General features: G+C 39.4%; 2 protein-coding genes and 1 pseudogene across 2 annotated transcripts; 2 read left to right on the top strand and 1 right to left on the bottom strand.

The window, feature by feature from the left end:
* Positions 1–3543: 3543 nt before the first annotated feature.
* On the top strand, positions 3544–5097 carry LOC118810062 (annotated as a pseudogene).
* A 150-nt stretch (positions 5098–5247) lies between these two features.
* LOC118809959 (interferon-inducible GTPase 5-like) lies at positions 5248–6561 on the top strand. Its single transcript, XM_036573476.1, has 2 exons — positions 5248–5818; positions 5999–6561. The coding sequence occupies exons 1-2, from the start codon at positions 5248–5250 to the stop codon at positions 6559–6561; spliced, it is 1134 nt and encodes a 377-aa protein (XP_036429369.1).
* Positions 6562–8523: 1962 nt separating this feature from the next.
* Positions 8524–15832, bottom strand: tmx1 (thioredoxin-related transmembrane protein 1). The gene is made up of 8 exons (XM_036574619.1): positions 15621–15832; positions 14252–14367; positions 14109–14154; positions 13631–13759; positions 11338–11383; positions 10966–11067; positions 10796–10862; positions 8524–9716 (listed from the first exon to the last, which is right to left on the bottom strand). The coding sequence occupies exons 1-8, from the start codon at positions 15812–15814 to the stop codon at positions 9529–9531; spliced, it is 888 nt and encodes a 295-aa protein (XP_036430512.1). The 5' UTR covers positions 15815–15832; the 3' UTR covers positions 8524–9528.
* Positions 15833–16058: the final 226 nt, after the last annotated feature.

Genomic DNA, 16058 nt, shown 5'->3' with positions numbered 1-16058 from the left:
TACACCAGAAGTAACAAGACACATGTCTTCCAAAACGTTCCACCTTTGACTAATCAGACTGCACAGGATATTATCCCAGAAGTCTTAGGGGTCATCTAGATGTTTTTTTGGCAAATGTAAGATGAGCTTTTTTGTTCTTTTTGGTCAGCAGTGGTTTGCGCCTTGCAACCCTCCTTTGGAAGCTATTTTTGCCCAGTGTCTTTCTTATTATAGACTTGTGTACATTGACCTTAACTGGGAGAAGTGAGGCCTGCAGTTCATTAGATGTTTGTCTGAGTTTTTTATAACCTACTGGATGAGTCATCAAGGTGCTCTTGGTGTAGGCTCGCCACTCATGGGAAGATTTACCACTGTTCCAGGTTTTCTCTATTTGTGGATAATGGATCTCCCTGTGGTTTGAAGTCCCAGAGCCTTAGCAATGGCTTTGTAACCCTTTCCAGACTGATAGATTTCAGTGACTTTGTTTCACATCTGTATTGGAATCTCTTTAGAACGTGGCATCATGTGCTGCTTTTTGAGACCTTCTAGCCTGCTTCAAGGTTGCCAAACAGGTTGTATTTCAGTGATGTTTAGATTCAACAGGTCTGGCAATAGTCATGCCTGGGTGTGGCTGATGAAACTGAACTGAAGTCAATTGAATTTGATTAACTGGTTGATTTAGTAGCTAAAGAGGCAGTTACTTTTTTACATTGGGCCAAGTAGGGCTTAACAGCATTTTTCCTTCAATAAATAAAGTCATCATTTAAAGACAGCATTTTGTGTTTACTTGGGTTATCACTGTCTAATATTAAAAGAAGTTTGATGATCTGAAACATTCAAGTGTGACAAATATGCAAAAATAGAAGAAATTCTTTTTCACAGCACTGTAGTTACCCACCTTTGCTCATGACAGTCCCCTGACTGCATCTACACATCAAAATGTGCTTAAAAAAGGAAATGTTCTTATTTTACCACTCCTTATTCATTTGCCTCTGTGTACTGCAGCAGTTTCACTAGCATTTTAATATGAACAAAAATGTACCATATATCATTGGAAATTGGTTGTTGTCATTGTTGTTTATTTTCTCCAGCTCACTGGGTTTAAAACAAAACAATGAATATGAGATTAAAGCACAGAACATCAGCTTTAATTTGACAATATTTACATCTACACACTCAATTCCAAAAAAGTTAGGACAATAGGTCTTTTACAGGTATTTAATTGAAAACAGCACAAAGAAGAGATAATATTTTAAATGCCTGAAACACATTCCACAAAAAAGTTGGGACTTTCCACCGGTACACAGGTAAATAAGTTACAGGTGATGTTATCATAATTGGGTATAAAAGGAGCACTTACAAAAGCTTCAGTCACCACTTTGCAAAAAACTTTGTGAGTGAATAGACCAACAGTTTAAAAAGAACACTTCTCAACACATGAATTTTAGGATTTCACCATCTACAGTCCATAACATTATTAAAATCTCTGTGTGTAATGGGCAAGGCCAGAAATCAATGTTGTATGCCCCTGGCCTTTAATTCTTCAGATGGCACTTGATTAAAAACCCACATATCTCTGTAATTAATATAACCACATAGGCTTGGGAATACTTCAGAAAACCCTGGTCAATAAACATATTTCAGCACTGCTGAATCGGAGATGGATTGTTTTCAGAAATATTGGACGTTTTGTTCTCTGGGACAAAGAGGAAAAGGACCATCCCAATTGTACCAGCGCAAAGTTTAAGTGCCAGCATCTGTCATGGTATAGGGGTGTGTTAGTGCCAATGACATGAGTAACTTGTAATTCTGTTAAGGCTTCATTAATGCTTACACATTTTGATACAACATATGCTGCCATCTGGATGACGTCTTTTTCAGGGACATCCCTGCTTGTTTCAGCAAGACAGTGTCAAGTCACATTCTGCATGTAATACAGCAGCGTGTCTTAACTGTCTCAAGCTTTTTGGAATGGGCTTTGTATAATGTGATCCATACAGGAATCACAGACCCTATTATACATAGTCCAAAAAAGTCCAAAAGTAATTGGCCAGATGTGTCATTGTATAACTGGTTTACCTACAAGAGAGATAGCAAAAAGTCTATTGCTATTTAGAGTTGATTTGCACTAAGTAAACACAGTAAAGCAGTGGTGAGCCCAGCAATAGTAGTAGTAGTCAAGACTGGTAGTCAATACCACCTTTGTCAAGTCAAAGACAAATCCATGACTATGACTAGTCAAGACCAAGGCCCAATCCCATTTCTTCTTTTTACCCCTACCCCTTGTTTTCGAGTGTCACCCTAATCCCTTTGAACTGAGTTACAAGGGGTAATCATTGAAAGTTTGCCCTACGAAATGGGACAACCCTCAAATTAAAAAAAAAAATAATAATACACTGCTTCATTAACAGGCTAGTAGCGCTGTTCTGTAGGCGACCCGGCCCGTCTTCAGTGATAGCAGAGAAGGGAAAGGTTCAGCAACCTCACTGTTGGGCTTTAGCTACATTTAGGGCATCACATGCCTTCAAAGAGGGGTTTAAGACAATTATTTATTATCGCCCACCGCTAATTCTTTGGTGATACGAAGCTGAAGTCAGATATTCGCCAGCTTCTTGTTGGAATTTTCCCGTTCCACCTTAAATGGTGAAGCAGTTACATTCTGGCGCTTCAGGTGTCAAAATACTGCTGGACTATTTAAGGTAGAACAGGAAGTTAGCTACCTAGCTACCGAAACATTAGCATGCTATTAGCGATTTTTTATGCTTGTTATAAAGAAAGTGACCATAATACATTGAAATGACATTAAACTAAGATAATACGATAGTTATTGTAATTTTTTAACGGAGAAAATACTGTGGGTTTCGTTGGTCGCTCGCGCAGCCATCTTACCGGTTTTTCTTTTTGTCTGATAACACTCCGACTGTGCCTCTGAAAAATCTCCGTTTGGAGGGCCACGTAGCCCTAACACTTCACGCTACCCCTCTATCTCAACAAAAATTGGGACAAGGGGTGAAATGGGATTGGGCCCAAGTCAAAAGTGTGGAGATACCATGTTGATGATGAGACCAAGTGAAGGCCACAGGAGTCCAAAAAAACACTTTTCAGTATGGAGGCATCAATGTGTCAAAGACTACCTTAAAGAAAAGAATACACCAAATGGTTTATCACAAGATGGAAATCTTTTTCATTCATCCATTCATAAGGTCACAGTTTTGTGAACAGACAGTATAAACATTAACTTGCACCAGAGTGATAGAAAAAATGGAGAAAATTCAGAAGATTCAAATTCAGAAGATTCAAAGCACACCACTTCTAAGCACCAAGGTTCAACATATTTAATCTGCATTTGAGTTTAGATAGTGTGTTCCCACCAACTAGTGTGATCACTGAATTCAGGAAAAACACTCAGCTAAACCTTAATGTAGTGATGGTGAAATCTTAGAATTTCTGGTCAATATGATAGGTTTTATGTTACTTGCAGCTAATGTATTCACATTTGCATGAGATTATCTATTTGACCATGAATTTTACATTAAAATAAGTGCAATATGTCTTATTTTATAGATGGATGATTTTATAGGTGAGGACTTTGACGTTGTTACTGTTGAAGACATTAAAGAAACACTGACCCATGAAGATCTTCCATCAGCTGTCAGCAAGATCGATGATTATTTTGCTCAGCAAGACCTTGTAGAACTGAACATTGCTGTAACAGGAGAGACTGGATCTGGAAAGTCCACCTTCATCAATGCTTTCAGGGGAATGGGGGATGAGGAGGAGGGCTCTGCACAAACAGGTGTTGTAGAGACTGCTACGTTTCCCACACCTTACCCACATCCAAAATACCCAAATGTCAAATTGTGGGATCTCCCTGGCATCGGAACACCCAACTTCAAAGCTGATCAATATCTTAAACAGGTTGAATTTGAACACTATGATTTTTTCATCATCATCGCATCAGATCGCTTCAGAGAATGCCACGCCAATTTAGCAGCAGAGATAGTGAAAATGAACAAGAAGTTCTACTTTATTCGCTCAAAAATCGATATCAACATTTCTGCTGAGAAAAGAAAGAAGAAGAAAATATTTAATGAGCAAAAGACACTGGATGCTATCCGAAAAGACTGCATTGAAGGTTTACTTATCAACAAGTAGTATATTAAATTACATCATCTTATTAAAAAAAAAGTAATAATAAGTAATAAGTAACAGCAAATACACCGATATGAAAATAATGATTATTTCAGTCTATTCATTACTATTAGATACATCTATTATAATGGATGCTTTGAAATGAACATTTGTTTTTATCCTAGGGCTGGAAAAGATTGGTGTAGACTCTCCTGCTGTCTTCCTGATCTTAAGCTTTGATCTTGCTTGCTATGATTTCAACCATCTTGAAGAGACCATGGTAATGTAACTTCCCCAGCACAAGAAACGTGTGCTGATCCTGGCCCTTCCAAACTTCACTCTGGAGGTCATTGGGCCTCATTCTCCAATATCTTCCTAAGTTTGTTCTTTAATGTGTTCTTGAAAAAGGTCCTAAGAAAAAGTCTACATCAGAGTTATTATGTGTTCTTAAAGTGCAGAACCATTCACTAATTTGTGCTCTTGAGTGTGTAGATTCTGTTCTTACTTAAGAACAAATCCCAAATAAGAAAACACTGGAGACTGACAATCATAATCAAAACTGCATAAGTGGGCTTTAAGAAGAAATTTCTTCTTAAGATCGGTTGGTGAATGTGGCCCAGTGAGAGAAAGAAAAAGGCACTGCAGAAAAATATATGGAGGTTGGCTCTGCTGTCTGCTGGTGTTGCAGCTGTTCCCATCCCTATAGCGAATGCAGCTCTTTCAATCACTGTAGATGTGATAATTTTGGTGGTAGAACTTAAAAAATACTACAATGCCTTCAGTGTTGATACTGCCTCCTTGCAGAGGCTCTCTGACAGATCAGGAAAGTCAGTATATGAGCTGAAAGCAGTAATGAAGTCTCCTTTGTATGCAGAAATAAACAACGATCTGGTCATCGGGTTGCTGGCTGGCAGCACTGTTGGGGCTTTAGAAGCAGCAGCAGAACACTGTCTGTGTCTTTTGTTTTTGCCTTTTGGTACACACTGACTTTATTTTAATTCAGTTTGTACCAGTATTCGATTTATACATGGAGGCTTTGTCATGTGGAGGTGAAGAAAGAACTGAAGCATGAGATGATCTGTATGATTTAACTCTGAGTTTTGCACTAAAAGAAGTACAATGTGTTTTATTTTATAGATGGATGAGTTTATACACAAGATGTTTGAGATTATTACCATTGAAGACATTAAAGAAACACTGACCCATGAAGATCTGCCATCAGTTGTCAGCAAGATTAAGGATTATTTTGAACAGCAAGACCGTGTGGAGCTGAACATTGCTGTAACAGGAGAGTCCGGCTCTGGAAAATCCACCTTCATCAATGCTTTCAGGGGAATGGGGGATGAGGAGGAGGGCTCTGCAGAAACTGATGTTGTAGAGACCACTACGTTTCCCACATCTTACCCACATCCAAAATACCCAAATGTCAAAATATGGGATCTCCCTGGCATTGGAACACCCAACTTCAAAGCTGATCAATATCTTAAACAGGTTGAATTTGAATGCTATGATTTTTTCATCATCATCGCATCAGATCGCTTCAGAGAATGCCACGCCAACTTAGCAGCAGAGATAGTGAAAATGAACAAGAAGTTCTACTTTATTCGCTCAAAGATTGACAGCAACATTTCTGCTGAGAAAAGAAAGAAGAAGAAAATATTTAATGAGCAAAAGACACTGGATCGTATCCGAAAAGACTGCATTGAAGGTTTACTTATAAATAATTAATGTATTACATTGTATCATTTTATTTTTAAAAATTAAAGTAATAATACATAGTGAGTAATAATAAGAATAATAATTTGAGCTATTTGTTGTTATATTGTATATTGCATACTATACTGTTTTATAATCAGTGTTTTAAAATGAACATTTGTTTTCATCCTAGGGCTGGAAAAGATTGGCGTAGATTCTCCTGTGGTCTTCCTGATTTCATGCTTTGATCTTGCTCTCTATGATTTCAACCGTCTTGAAATGACCATGGAGATGGAACTTCGCCAGCACAAGAAACATGTGCTGATGCTGGCCCTTCCAAACATCACTCTGGAGATCAATGAGAGAAAGAAAAAGGCACTGCACAAAGATATATGGAAGTTGGCTCTGCTGTCTGCTGGTGTTGCAGCTGTTCCCATCCCTATAGCGAATGCAGCTGTTTCAATCATTGTAGATGTGATGATTTTGGTGGTAGAGCTTAAAAGATACTGCAATGCCTTCAGTGTTGATCCTGCCTCCTTGCAGAGGCTCTCTGACAGATCAGGAAAGTCAGTAGATGAGCTGAAAGCAGTGATGAAGTCTCCTTTGTATGCAGAAATAAACCAAGATCTGGTTGTTAAGTTGCTCTTTGGCAGCACTGTTGGAGTTTTAGAAGCAGGAGCAGAACACTGGCTTGGTCTCATCCCTGTTCTGGGATCTCTGGCAGCAGGTCCACTTTCCTTTGTCACTGTGTATTAAACACTGAAGCGTTGTCTTGATGGACTGGCTGAAGATGCCCACAATGTGCTCATGGCTGCTCTGCACATTCCAGTTTGAAAACAAGAGAATGAAGAAAAAAGCCATTTTTTGTTTTTTGCCTTTTGTTGCACACTGACTTTATTTAATTCACTGTGCACCAGTATTCAATTTATACATGGAGGCTTTGTCATGTGGAGGTGAAGAAAGCATATATTTAGACTTTATACTGGTTACATTACTGGACAAAGTTATACCCAACTCAAAAACAGGAGTGAGTTAGGGGGTGTTGCATTTTAGGGATAAAGAAAAGAGAATCTTAATCTGTCTCATATCATATACTGACTTACTAGTGAGGAAATTTACTAAACATGGTTTCATTGTTTTTCTTCATACTCAATAATACTTCATATGTTCATGTCCAATTGTCCCAAAATTTAATCTACAAATTCCAACACTTTTTATTCTCAGTTGTATTTTGTTTGGATTTTTTTTCATTTATTTAAGATTTAAATGTATCATTGTGTAACTTAATTAAAAGTTGCTGCATTTTTTGACAGATACACTTTGATCAGACTAACAGTGCAGGCATTAAGTGAGAAGAATCGAGAGGGCAGAGCAGAATAGAGTGCTACTGAAAGGCTTATAGACTCATCTCTATTCTTTATAGATAAAGAAAACAAAGACAGAAGGCACAGTTACTGCTATCTCCCCTGGGCTGAAGCAGTAACATTAGACACGTGAGAGAATGGCAACACTGTTGGGAAACTGTTTGACCTACACTCCACATCAGCAAAAATAACCCTTTAAAACACAGCTGGGTTATTCTTCTGTCATTAGCTTATCAGCAGTTTAGCTACACTTCCTATAGTTTATTTATGTCTACAATCAACAGGGTATTTTATAGGTGTGACACAGCAACGGGAATTATTCCTAAAAGCTCTATAGGATAAACTGTATATAATATTCTTTATTTTTTAAGTAACCTTTTCTTCAGATATATCAAATAAAAGCTACAAAACGTTCAGAGGAACTGACCATGTTTTTTTAAGGTTATTAGCCAACATGAAACTAAACAATTCAGTTGACTGATTGAATTCACCTTATGAAGTTCATCAGTCTGATTAGGCTAACTGACACATATCACCACAGAGAAATTAATACGTTAGGAAACACGATAACTCAGGGGTTAATACTTTATCTTTCAAAGTTCTGTAAGGTACATTTATGTAAGTAATAATAACTGCCTGTCTTAAAAGCCAGACTAATGTGTGCATAACACCATGGCCTAAGTAATGATCTGAGCTAAAAATGTGCTTAAATTATAGTCGCTTTTCTTTAAACATCAGCTAAAATATGTCTATGGCAGGTTTAAAATTAATCTCAGTTCACATACAGTGACATCTGGTGGCACGATTTATGATGTATGCAGCAATCAGGTTTAAATTAAAGATGAAACTATTGACTACTAATGAAACTACTAATGAATCGATGCTAAAACATTTTGTAGTGCAGGGACAGATTGTGATTTGGCTGCGTTTATTAACTGAGTAGCGTTCATCTAGAATTTATTTGAAGAGAAGGTAGGGAATTGTGTTTGGAATTGTGTTGGCTCAGTCAAAACCTTGAGCTGAATTTAGTTCAGAATCAGCAGCAAGTATAAATACCTGTAACATCTATAAACACTAGCCCAAGAATTTAAGAGACCTCAAAAAATTGTCAAGAGGAACAAAGAAAAAAAAATCATCACTGTGCAATATCAATTAGTATCTCACGTGTGCACACACACACACTGCCAACTAAATGAAAAGAGAGAATGTGAAGGTGGTGTCTGAATGTGCCTATATATGTGTTCTGTAAAAGGAAATAGTTTCTGAAGAAGCACTTTAAATCTGTTGGAACTGTCCTTATAGGCATAAATTATTGTTTAAACTAACCAAAAAGATTCTGTATTACTTTGTTGGGTAAGCAGCAAACTTTGCTTTATTTGGAAAATCACACTACAATGAGAGCCTTCCTGCAGAACAGCAGGCTAATGCCTGAACTTAGCACCCTGCGCACCGTGTTCTGATCAAAATGCTGAGATTTACACCTCACACAGCTATAGTCTCATGCCCCCAGTCCTCGGGGGCTCATTGCCCTGCACAGTGTCAATTATTCCATGCTCCAGCACGCCTAATCCAACCCCTTAAGATAATTATGAAGCCCTTTATGAACTGAATTAGGTGTGCTCGGGCAGAGAATAGATGAAGCAGTGCAGGGCAGTGGGTCCCTACCACTGGAGTTAAGAACCAATGGTCTAATGGACCAGTGGGTCTCAACACAGCCATCAGACACTCACACATAAAATGCACACACATATACATAAAATCAGCAAAATTAGACTGACAAAAATGTCTGGAAAATGTTGTCCTTTTAGAATAACTGATACAGCAACTACCAATGTAATACAAATTTCAGTTGAGCATAACTGATTCAAAAAAGTACCAGATTCAAAAGTAACTCAGTTAATAAAATAACAATACAAAAAGCACAAAAACAGCCTTGAATCCAAACAACACATGTAAAGCTTTACTGTGCTCGCTCACCCAGTGGTCCTCTACACTCATGTCACACTCAACGGTTATACATTAGCAGATAGCAGTTAGTTCGCTGCAAGGTTAGACGGGCAGTAAAAGCCAAACGTTTCATTTTACAATCATAAATCTCAACACTCTCCATGTCCTGGCCCCTACCTGTCTCTCTCTCTCCCTTCAGCCCGCCCTCCCTTCTGTCTTTCTCTCTTACTCCATAGAAAAGGAAGGTGGGGAATGGAGGGGAGTGGTTTAGGATAAGCACACAGTGAGACAGCAATGACATCACCAGCGATGTCATCAGGAGGCCCGTGAGTGATGCCATGGTGGCATGGGTGTGCGTTTTGTAGCAGTTTGGTCTGTGTGCTGTTGTAGTCCACAGTTCTTCTCTAGGCCTCTAGGTGTCCTCCTCCTCTCCTCCTCCCACTGCTCTCCTCCTCACAGCATCCTCTGCTGCAGCTCTTCTCCGCCACTCCTCCTCTCTCCCACCATACTCGTCTTCATCCTCCTCCTCTTCCTCTCCATCTGCCTCCTGCTCTTCCTCCAACTGCTGCAGAAGACGTGCCTGCTCCACGGCATGTTTCTCTACTCGAACACAAGTACAGATACATAAAACTGACCACTCGGATGCCATGTGAAAACACATATTTATAAACACATAACACAATGTAGAGTATAGCTTTAAGTCATCAAGGAGCTTATCTTTCATCATCACATCACTGTTAGTGCTGCAAGCCAGAAGATCTTAAGTCAATGAGTAAAGACTAGAACTGTAAAGAGTGATGCTTCTTCAAGTAGGGCAACTTTTTTTTTCTTGCTATACAGAAGTGCTAGATTTGTGACATAGCTCAAGACTTGGCCAACTTTTTCTCTATAACTGTCATTATCTTCAACACTTTCATTATCAACACTTATTATCATAATGAAAACTAGAGTATAACAGCATAATTAAACATTGGTACAATTGTGATTAAATTCACAAATTCTGCCATTGAGTGCTTGGAAACTGTTCAAAATAAAGTCAAAAGTGCTCCTAATTGAAGAATCTCCCAAAGCATGGCTTTGCACAGAAGGAAAGTGGTCAGATCGCCCCCTGCTGTTCATGTTCAAAATGTAGGTTAATAGAACGTGCGGTACATTACAGTAAAAGACAGAAACACAATTTTAATGAGCATTTCTACAAATCCTGTCTCTTGTATGACACCATCATAAACCTCAGCTAGGTAGTGGTGCATTTCATACATGCAAGTTAAACATTCACAGTGTAGTGATGCCTTTAACTTACCTAATCAAAAACATTCATCACTGTCTGTCATTTTGTAAAACGTATCAATTTTTCTCAGCAGTTTGGAAAAACATAGAGTAGCACTGCACCATTTTGCTTTAGGTGGCGACACAATAAAACAGTATTGTGGTTTAATTATATTTAAATCTTTACAGTTTTAAAGCTCACCAAATGTTCTGCAGTCGTATTGTATTTAAAGCTAACATGCTTGTTTGGTAGCAAAACTGACAGTTTCAAAGTTTTTTAATCCATTACTATCCATGGCAAAATGAATGCCAATTCAAAAACCAGCGTTTGCCGTAGGACCACACTTTTCCCATAACAAGCTGCAAAATAACTTCACATGAGCAGATCTTCACAGAAAAAATAGCACACTCACTCTGATAGTAAGCTGGAGAAGAAAAGCGACGCGATGGGAAAACAAAATCAGCAATGAACACCAGCACCTGAAAAAGAAATACAAAATGAAAGCAAGTCAGAGGTGGAGTTACTTATAGTACAAGTGTACATGCATCTTGCATTTAACATTGTGTTTGTGTGTGTTCTTACCAGTCCTAGAGCAAGGCCAGAGAAAAGTGTTGCCAATGCAAAAATCACATACGAGCCCCACACTGGAATCCCCACTTGCTCTGTCAGGTAGTTATGGCATTGCTGCAACAACACCACAATGTTATTAGAGTTCACGTTCAACATTCACACCGCAGTACAGACAAATCAAAAGAACAGTTTAGAGCACAAGTCTGTCAAATTATGACATAATACACTAGAACTCAATCTAATATGGGATAGCATGCATAATTTTCTTGACATCAAGACAGGCTTAGGGAAACACGTGGAAGCATTGTCCCTTAAAAAACATCATTATTAAATTTGAAATGTAATTCACCTTAGAAATGTCTGACATGAGAAGAAAATTCTTACCCTTATAAACATGGAGAGCTTAAAGAGAGCAGACATCATATTCATCCTGAAAGCAGAACATAAAATCATTCAATCCAAACACAACCTTTACACAGAGTTCATACACTTTTTAAGCAGTAGAATTCCATGAATTCAAACGATTTTTCCATGACATAAAATACATTTCCATGCCAAACATTTCACATAGTGCTGGGCAATGTATTGGGGCACCTACACATTACACTTACAGGAGTTTCATGACATCCCATTCTAAATCTATAGGCATCAATATGAAGTTGGTTCCCCCTTTGCAGCTATAACAGCTTCCACTCTTCTGGGAAGCTTTCTACAAGGTTTTGGAGAGTGTCTGAGGGAATTATTGCCCATTCATCCAGAAGAGCATTTGTGAGGTCAGACACTGATGTTGGATGAGAGGGCCTGGCTTGCAGTCTCTGTTTTAGTTCATCCCAAAGATGTTCGATGGGGTTGAGATCAGGGTTCTGTGCAGGCCAGTCAAGTTCTTCCACACCAGACTCACCCAGCCATGCCTTTATGGAGGTTGCTTTGTGCACAGTCATGCTGGAACAGAAAAGGGCCTTCCCCAAACCGTTCACACAATGTTGGAAGCGTACAGTTGTCCAAAATGGCTTGTTTTAAATGGTTTAAATGGAATGACTATGAGTGAAATTGAAATCTGACCCATGTACAGATTTTTGCACCAGGTTTAACACTCTGACCTCAGAAAACTAATCTCTCATTTTGCTCAATACATCAATGCTCCACAATTTCAGAGCCTATATATTTTGACTCCTCCAGCATCCCATACTCTCATGTGCAAACACATTCATCGGTTTCGTTGGTAAAGAGTGGTTTAGTGCCTTATCATAACACTTAACACAGGCACGTTGGGCATGTGCACACATCAAGATTAGGTGGACAGCAAGACTCCACAGACGGCGCGCAAACCTGAAGCGAACATGTTACTGTTTACAGTAACGTTTCCATCGCTGCAGTTTTCTCGGTCATGTAGTTTAATAAAGCTATCACACAAGCACCTGTAGAGGCGATCCTGCTCAGTAAATCTCCCTTCAAATTCATTCATTTTGAACACATAAAAAGTATGTCGGAAATGACACAATCACAGCGCCTCCGACCCTGTGTACTGGCCCTGTGCGATATCGCAGCGCGTGGTTCTGCACCTCCGAATTTTTGTAACTTGGTGCTCATCGTCCACAGCTGTCACTACCTGACTGGAACCGGAGACCCAATTTGCGCAGCAAAGGTACGTCATTTCTGCTATCGCTTACAGTGCTCCTGCACATGCGTAGTACAAATCAGGTTTTCGCTTGTTAATTCATCTTCTCCAGTGTTCGAATGTCAAAACATGTTCCACAGCGCACATATCCGGAGTGTTACACCTCAGCTAGCCGAGACTCACTTTAACAACGTGTTAGTAAAGCTAGCCCACATGCAGATACATTAGTCAAGGGTCTCGGTGCTTTTTGCCATCTAGACTCTTTAGTGCTTTACATGTGATGAGATGACGAACTGCATGGGTGGAAGTCCAGAAAATTCCATGACTTTTCCAGGCCTGGAAAAACAAATTTCTATATTCCATGACTTTTCCAGGATTTTCATAACCGTTTACATTACTACCCAGTCTTATCAATGATTCATCATCATCATCTATATGCTCTTAGCATACTTAATTATTCATTCACTGTGACTCACTATATTGACGTAAATAACGTGAGGCAGGCAAGTGCGCTCACACTGTATTTGAATGCTGCTGTTACACCTATAACTAAATGCCACAGCATAATTATACATGACTCATTGAGCTAAACAGCCAGTGGCCTCTTACTTTTGATGTTGCACTTTATTTGATTCATGTTATTTAAATAAGCAAACATTTTCAATTATGAATTTAAAATAGCCCATTGAAGAGTAAACAAAGTTATTTATGGCGCATCTATGGCACATAAAAGCACCAGAGATGTGCTAATGCATTTCATATGTTTATTTAGTCCACATAGCCAACGTCAGGTAAATAAATAAATGTTGCCAATGTTTCTGTGAAGAAATTGGAACCGGACATAAAAATTATGAACAGTACACCCCTAGAAAGGAGAGCGTGTGTGTGCGCGTGTGTGAGAGTGTGTCATGTATACCCATGCATGCCCAAAGCACCCACAATACCTCCCCCCCTCCACAATGCTATAATTATAAGCCCACACATCCTGATATGAACCAAAAAGAAACCAATAACCTCCATTAAGCGCACTCACTCACAGACATTAAAACGGGCACTCACAGAAAAGAGGAGGGACCAAACCAGGAGGACAGTGGTTCGATGCTCTGCCATTTCTTCTCATCAATGAAGCTCAGGAAGTCATCTTTGGTGCGTGCGCCCTGGTACCGCCGAAAAACTCCATCTTTGCAGCTAATACACACAGAAGGACAAAAGAAGATAACAGTATTAATAAAGTCTTACACAGAGGCAGCATGCATGCATACACTGCTTTAATACTCCAGACTGTGTGAGTCACTGCAGCATTAACCTCAGTGAGATTAATAACAGCTCACAGACAGGAACTGGAACTGAAACTAGAACCTACACGCATACACCCGTGCTCACGTTCAAGCACAAAGAAAGACAGTGCTATGCATGCTACATGCACTCAGTAATCTATTCTCAGTTCAAGACTTCAAAATTGTTCTGCATGTTGGCAACTGCTCTTCTTTCAGTTCTCCTTTTATTTAAGAAGTCGGCACACGCAGTGTAGACTCACTGGTAAATGGTCGGCAGTGCTGTTATAATGAATCTGCCACTCAGTCCTGCAAAAAGACAGAGAATGCACATTAGTTAATCTGGAACCTCTTTCAGACACTCATATACTTACAACAAGCAGAAGATGAGTTGGGCAGAACATACCAGGCTGCTCTGTGACATCCACTTTAGCTATGTTGACCCCCAAGTCCTCCCCCCACTCTGAAAACTCATTCCACACTGGCTGAAGCTGCTGGCAGGCTGGACACCATGGAGCAAAACTGGAACGTGCACAAAAAAAACACTAAGCTTACAGACAAACAACCGAGCAAAAGCATTTCAATGCAAAACTGCATTTTGCTGCACTGTAGTTTCAGACTCCATTTTAAATATTCAGCCTTAAGCGTTTTACATCAGCATGGAGTACAATATGAAACAGATATTGTAGCTAAGAGGTTAAGTCAGGTTGCTACTGTGGTATAAAGCTTTTAAGTCATTTCTATTGGTATTTCCAGGCTTTAAAGGGGCATTTCAGCCTAAAACTAGGATTAATATGTTGTTTGTCATGTTAGGTAATATTCATGAATGCAGCATTACATCCCTCACCCCGCAGGTTTGACAGAACTCACAATTTTGAGGAATGCTTTATGTCTATCAATGTTCTCTCACTACAGTACCCAGCATGCATTACGCAAATACATCACACACTACAGTATCCTCCCAGCATGATAAGCAATTCACATATGTACACTGACATAGAGGCTAAAAATACAAATATATGATATCCACCCCACAGGAGTACTTTTTCAACAGTGTCCTTCCACCTTCAAAACACATCATCAGAAGGTGGTTTTCCTAGTGCTTAACCTATAAAATCTCTATCTATCGACTATTAGGGCACTGCTGTAGAAGATGAGTAAGCATGTTTACAACAGATTTAGCAACGGTTATATTCTTCATTTTCACCAGAATGTCCCTTTAAGTAAAGCTAAAACACATTTTTCACTATGCTAAAAAAGCTTCACTCAGAAGCACAACACTCAGAATTTGAATGAAATCATGGAGAGAATAAATGTTTCTAAATTTGCTAATTATTTATTTATCTCTTTATCTCTCTCTTTCTCTCAACTCATATCCTCCAATAAAAGCAACTCAAACTGCTCTCTCTGATGGGACCATCAGAGAGGGGCTACGAGGGGCTCAACCACAGGGTTTTTTCATTCGGATCAGGTTTAGCTCTGTGTTCAGATCACTGAAACAGATCTATTTAAAAATGCGCATTTTTGATGTTAAAGATGTTCAGTCGGGAAGAAGCATCAACACATTCTTCTCATTTATCCTCACGGATGCTACATCTCTCACCGTTCTGCATCTAACTGAAAAATCTGGATGTAAACATGTCGATAATAGGCTTCATGCTGTTAGCTGGCCCTAGAGTGACCCACAGCCTGCTGATCAGTGGGCACTGAGGTGCTGTCAGTGCACCAGCGACAGTTTGCTAACCGCTAACTAACTTGTGCTGAAGGAAACTCACAACTCGATCATCCACTCGCCCGTTAAAATCTCCTCCCAGTTTCCGTCTGTGATTACTTTCAGGTTTTCCCGCTTGGCCGACACAGGCAGCACCATCAAACACAACGCTACTAAAAGCGGATAAGGCTTTAAGAGGGATTTTAAGTGCAGGACTGGTCCCATCCCTCGGTCTTCGCGCCTCACCAGGGACGCCATGTTTACGCTAATTCTCAGAGCTGGTTTCCGCTCTGGTCGCTAACATCCGACTGTAAGTCACGTGACTGATTTTATAGGTTCAGCCAGACTAGAGTCCGGGTAAGAAAATATCTGGTGTAATATCGCCAAACAGAGCGACGTTCAAAGGTTATTAAATAGTGAATTTTAAAAAGAAACAACTACTTATTATTTTTGTCGTTGTTTGTGCAGCACAAATCGTTTGTTCAGTGTTCCACAGTAAACG

This window comes from Colossoma macropomum, unplaced genomic scaffold, assembly GCF_904425465.1.
Source record: "Colossoma macropomum unplaced genomic scaffold, Colossoma_macropomum, whole genome shotgun sequence".
NCBI lineage: Eukaryota > Metazoa > Chordata > Actinopteri > Characiformes > Serrasalmidae > Colossoma > Colossoma macropomum.
Note: the sequence above shows the minus strand (reverse complement) of the source record. Positions and strands in the feature narration are given on the sequence as shown.